The sequence below is a fragment of the Anoplopoma fimbria genome, unplaced genomic scaffold (assembly GCF_027596085.1).
Source record: "Anoplopoma fimbria isolate UVic2021 breed Golden Eagle Sablefish unplaced genomic scaffold, Afim_UVic_2022 Un_contig_11256_pilon_pilon, whole genome shotgun sequence".
Classification (NCBI taxonomy): Eukaryota; Metazoa; Chordata; class Actinopteri; order Perciformes; family Anoplopomatidae; genus Anoplopoma; species Anoplopoma fimbria.
In genome coordinates this window covers 1,598-5,767 of record NW_026550723.1, presented here as the reverse complement: position 1 = coordinate 5,767, position 4,170 = coordinate 1,598, and the positions used below count along the sequence as shown (strand labels likewise).

Genomic DNA, 4,170 nt, shown 5'->3' with positions numbered 1-4,170 from the left:
TACTTTAATTTTATATAGCGCTTTTCTAGGTACTCAAAGACGCTTTACATAGGGCGAAGACAAACAAAACAAAAAAGAACACAAAGGAGCAAACAAAACAAACAAACAGAACATTTTAGTAAAAAAGAAAACTGGAGAAGCTGTGCGGAATGAGTCATGTAGTGGAGGGTAGGGAGGGAAAGGGAGCAGGGGTTAGCAGGTGAAGGCGAGTTTGAAGAGGTGGGTTTTGAGGGCTTGTTTGAATGATGATAGGGTGGGAGCCTGACGGATGTGGATGGGGAGGGTGTTCCAGAGGGAGGGTGCAGCAACTGAGAAGGCCCTGTCACCCCAGGTCCGGCGCTTGGTCCTGATGGTCTTCAGAGTGTTTGCGCCGGCGGACCTGAGGCAACGGGTTGGGGCGTGGAGGGGAGGAGGTCTGAAAGGTAGGGAGGGGCCAGGTTGTTTAGGGCTTTGTAGGTGGTGAGTAATATTTTAAAGTCTATCCTGTATTTGACCGGGAGCCAGTGGAGGTGGCGTAGGACCGGGGTGATGTGTTCATAGCGGCGGGTGGAGGTGAGCAGTCGAGCGGCAGAGTTCTGAACATATTGGAGTTTATTGAGGATTTTGTTGGGAGAGCCATAGAGGATGCTGTTGCAGTAGTCGAGTCTGGAGGTTATGAGGGCATGGATGAGAATTTCGGTGGTGGCAGAGGACAGGGAGGGCCGGAGGCCGCAAAGACCGCATGAATGCAGCGCAAAGTTTGACAATTTATTTCCATGGGACATGCGTGGATCGCAAGGCATTGTGGGATTACAGGCAATGCAGGACTAACTGACAACGCAGAAAAATTGAACTTGTTTATTTTGCCTCAACATTTTTTAAAGACAAAAGAGAAAGTGATGCAGCAGCAGGACAAAAAGTTTAGTTTTTACTTACTGAGGATGAATCTTCCTGTAGGAGAAGATCTTTTCTGTAGTTTCTAGGATGTGTTTTTTGTTTGTCCTGCAAGATTACAGGGACAGAAGTTGAAGGATGCTGATTTGAACTGTATGTTAACTAGGAGCTACTTTCTAAAAAGCAATGACACGTTCTAAAGCAAGAAGTAGATGTGGCTTAATTACATTATAAATAAAATAAACTCAAGACAACATCATACTTTGTTCATATTTTGTATTTATTTTTTCCTAAAGAGGGTCATCATCTTTAAAATGACAAAAACAAAACATTTCATCACTTTTTAAAAAATGTTTCCAAGTCGAGACCGAACAGAAAGACAGACGACTGATAACAAAAAAACCAAAAAACAATAAATACTTTGTGAAGCATCCGAGCGGAGAGAAGATTCCTGTTTCTGTAACTTTCCACGCCTGATATCATGAGAACCGTGAGGATGGCTGGTACGAACACGTCAGTCGGTGTAAACCTGGTACATGATGCTGTCAGGACGTGTGCTACACCACCCTGAAGGGAGGAGCGGATTCGTGTTAACACCCGGTCCACTTAATGAGTGCGTACCTAATGATGGTGAAGCTGGGACGGGCTCTTGTGTTTCTCTGACCGTTAAGATCCAGATACTCTTAATACCCCAAAACGGGTAATTTAAGTTAAAAAAAAAAAAAAACACTACTGTGATGGTTAAACCAGGAATTTAAAAAAAAACAAATTCCAATTTAGGAGGTGATGGACGTCGGCCGGAGTGATGGAGGCCGAGGCGTTGGCGGGTCGTCATGGAAGTAGCACATGAAGAAGAGGAAGAGGAGGGTTTGTGGGTCGTCTCCTCCCGGTCCTCTCATTCTATATCGTCCTCGCTCAGACTCTGTGCACTCACAATACGCTGCAGGACAGAAGCAGAAAAACAAACTGGCTTGTTTTTTTTGTTTGTTTCATTGATAATCATTTCAAACAGTTTATTATTGTTTCTGTGTGGAGAACAGAAGGACTCGTGGAGATCATCAATGAAGAATTAAAAGAGAAGTGTTGGGCCTACCTGGCTGATGCTGGGCAGCTTGGTGAGCAGCATCTGGAAGACGGGCGGAGGCAGAGTCTGCTGCAGCACCTGGAGCAGCTGCTGAGGCTGACCGCACACGGCGATGGCGTTGGTCAGGTGGTCAACACCTTTCTCATAGTCTCCTGTGGAGCCAAGCACAAACACGAGACATAAAGACACATATACTCGCACACGTCTCGTATGATATCTTATGAAAAGTCATTCCTCATTTTTCTTTTTCCTATAAAAAGCCTCTTTTATCTATACAAAGCATCTATTGCGTGTCAATTTTTGTTTTTTGAAAACTCATTACTTTACGTTTTACAGAGATAATTAAGAAATAATTTCATGGGATGTTTACAAATTATTATTATAAATTACAAATGCTGGATGAGCACAGCCTGCCAGTATAAAGACACCATTACAGACTCCACAGAGACCAGAGGAAAGACTTTGACAGAACTCACTGCTGCCTGTAAAAACACTGAGAAACCGCAAAGAAATCACATGAATGACAATGAAAAACTGTGAATGTAGAGAAGGTGTAGGTGTGAGGAGGTGTTACCCTGAGCCAGCAGCTCCTCCCCCAGCTGGATCTCCTCCAGGAAGAACTTCTGCACCGCCTCAGCGTCCTTCAGGTCGGGGAGCTGCAGGACAAACAACGGTCAGCAGCGGGAAGTAAAAGTCTTCTTTCACCGTTTCTTTTTGGGTCTCAGTGGTCAGACCTCACAGGAAGTCATCATCCCATGAACAGTTATCAGCTCTGATCTGTGAGACAGTTGAACTTCAATCCTCCTCCAATCACCATTATCCAATAAGGAGCCAGATAAAAGCAACTAGCTTATAACTGAAGTCCTCTTCAAAATAAATGTATATATCTGGTGAACTGTTGAACTAGGCATATCACCATATTCTCTCATTTGTATGTATACATGCTACATTTTATGCCCATAGCCATCTTTCAGAATAAAATGTAAAAAGTGAGGATATTTTGCCTTCAAAATAAAAAGCATAAGAACATGGTTTACTGCTTCTGCTAGAAATATTATTATTTGTTATCTAGCATACAGTGTTAATGTTATAACATAATGTCTCGACTTTTTTTAAAGAAAAACCAAAAGCCATTGATAGTAATATTAATAATAATTTAAATAAGATTCACTTTGGAGATTACGTGGAGATTGTTATTTCATCAAACACGGTTTCTTTTACATTTTAGAGTCCCTGAAAATATACTTTGTAAACTTAATTAGTTTCCTCTCCACAGCATACAGCTCAATGATCTGTTCTGAATTGACTGACTGAAATCAGGAAGTGTGTTCAGTGAAGATGTTTTGACTTAACAGGATTTACTGCTTCTACTAGAAATATTATTATTATTAGTTATCTAGCATACTGTTTTCATTTTATAACATGATGTGAACAGGATTTTTATTTTTAAAGAAAATGTCACTGATGATAAAAATAATAATATTCTAAATGAGATATATCTAAGATTATTTGGTGACTGTTACTCCTCCAATGAATCGCCACCTTATCGTGGTGGAGGGGTTTGTGTGCCCCAGTGATCCTGAGAGCTGTGTTGTCGGGGGCAATAGCTTCCGATCTACAAAATTCACAAAACCCCAATGAATCGGATGATGCAAGGTTGTGGCACCTCGCCCGGAATAGGGAAACCGGGGCACCATCCTGGAGCCAGACCCGGTAGGGGAGCTTGCCGGCGAGCGTCTGGTGGCCGGGCCTTGGCACATGGGGCCCGGCCGGGTCAAACACCCAAAAAGCTACATCGTGCTGCCACCCTGTGGGCCCACCAACCGCAGGGATAGGCATTGGGGTCGGGTGTAATGTGAGCTGGGCGGCAGGCTGGGGCGGAAACCTGTGCTGACCCCCGGCATCACAGACTAGCTCTAGGGACGTGGAATGTCACTTCTCTGGCAGGAAGGAACCGGAGCTGGTGCGGAGGTGGAACGCTACCAACTAGAAATAGTTGGGCTCACCTCCACGCATAGCACCGGTTCTGGAACCAAACTCCTGGAGAGGGGCTGGACTTTTTCCTTTTCCGGAGTTGCCCAGGGTGAGAGGTAAGCGCCGGGCGGGTGTGGGGATACTCACAAGCCCCCGGCTCATCGCGCTGTTCTGGAGTTCTCCCCGGAGAACGAGAGGTCGCCTCTCTGCGACTGCGAATCGCAGGGGAAAGTCTCTAA

The 4,170-nt window shown here is 44.5% G+C and overlaps 1 protein-coding gene across 1 annotated transcript; it reads right to left on the bottom strand.

The window, feature by feature from the left end:
• Positions 1-1,704: 1,704 nt before the first annotated feature.
• Positions 1,705-2,631, bottom strand: LOC129115164 (mitochondrial import receptor subunit TOM20 homolog; the record flags this gene model as incomplete). Its single annotated transcript, XM_054626855.1, has 3 exons — positions 1,705-1,813; positions 1,967-2,109; positions 2,532-2,631. Coding segments are annotated over 3 exons (288 nt in total), but the record flags the coding sequence as incomplete, so codon positions are not given.
• Positions 2,632-4,170: the final 1,539 nt, after the last annotated feature.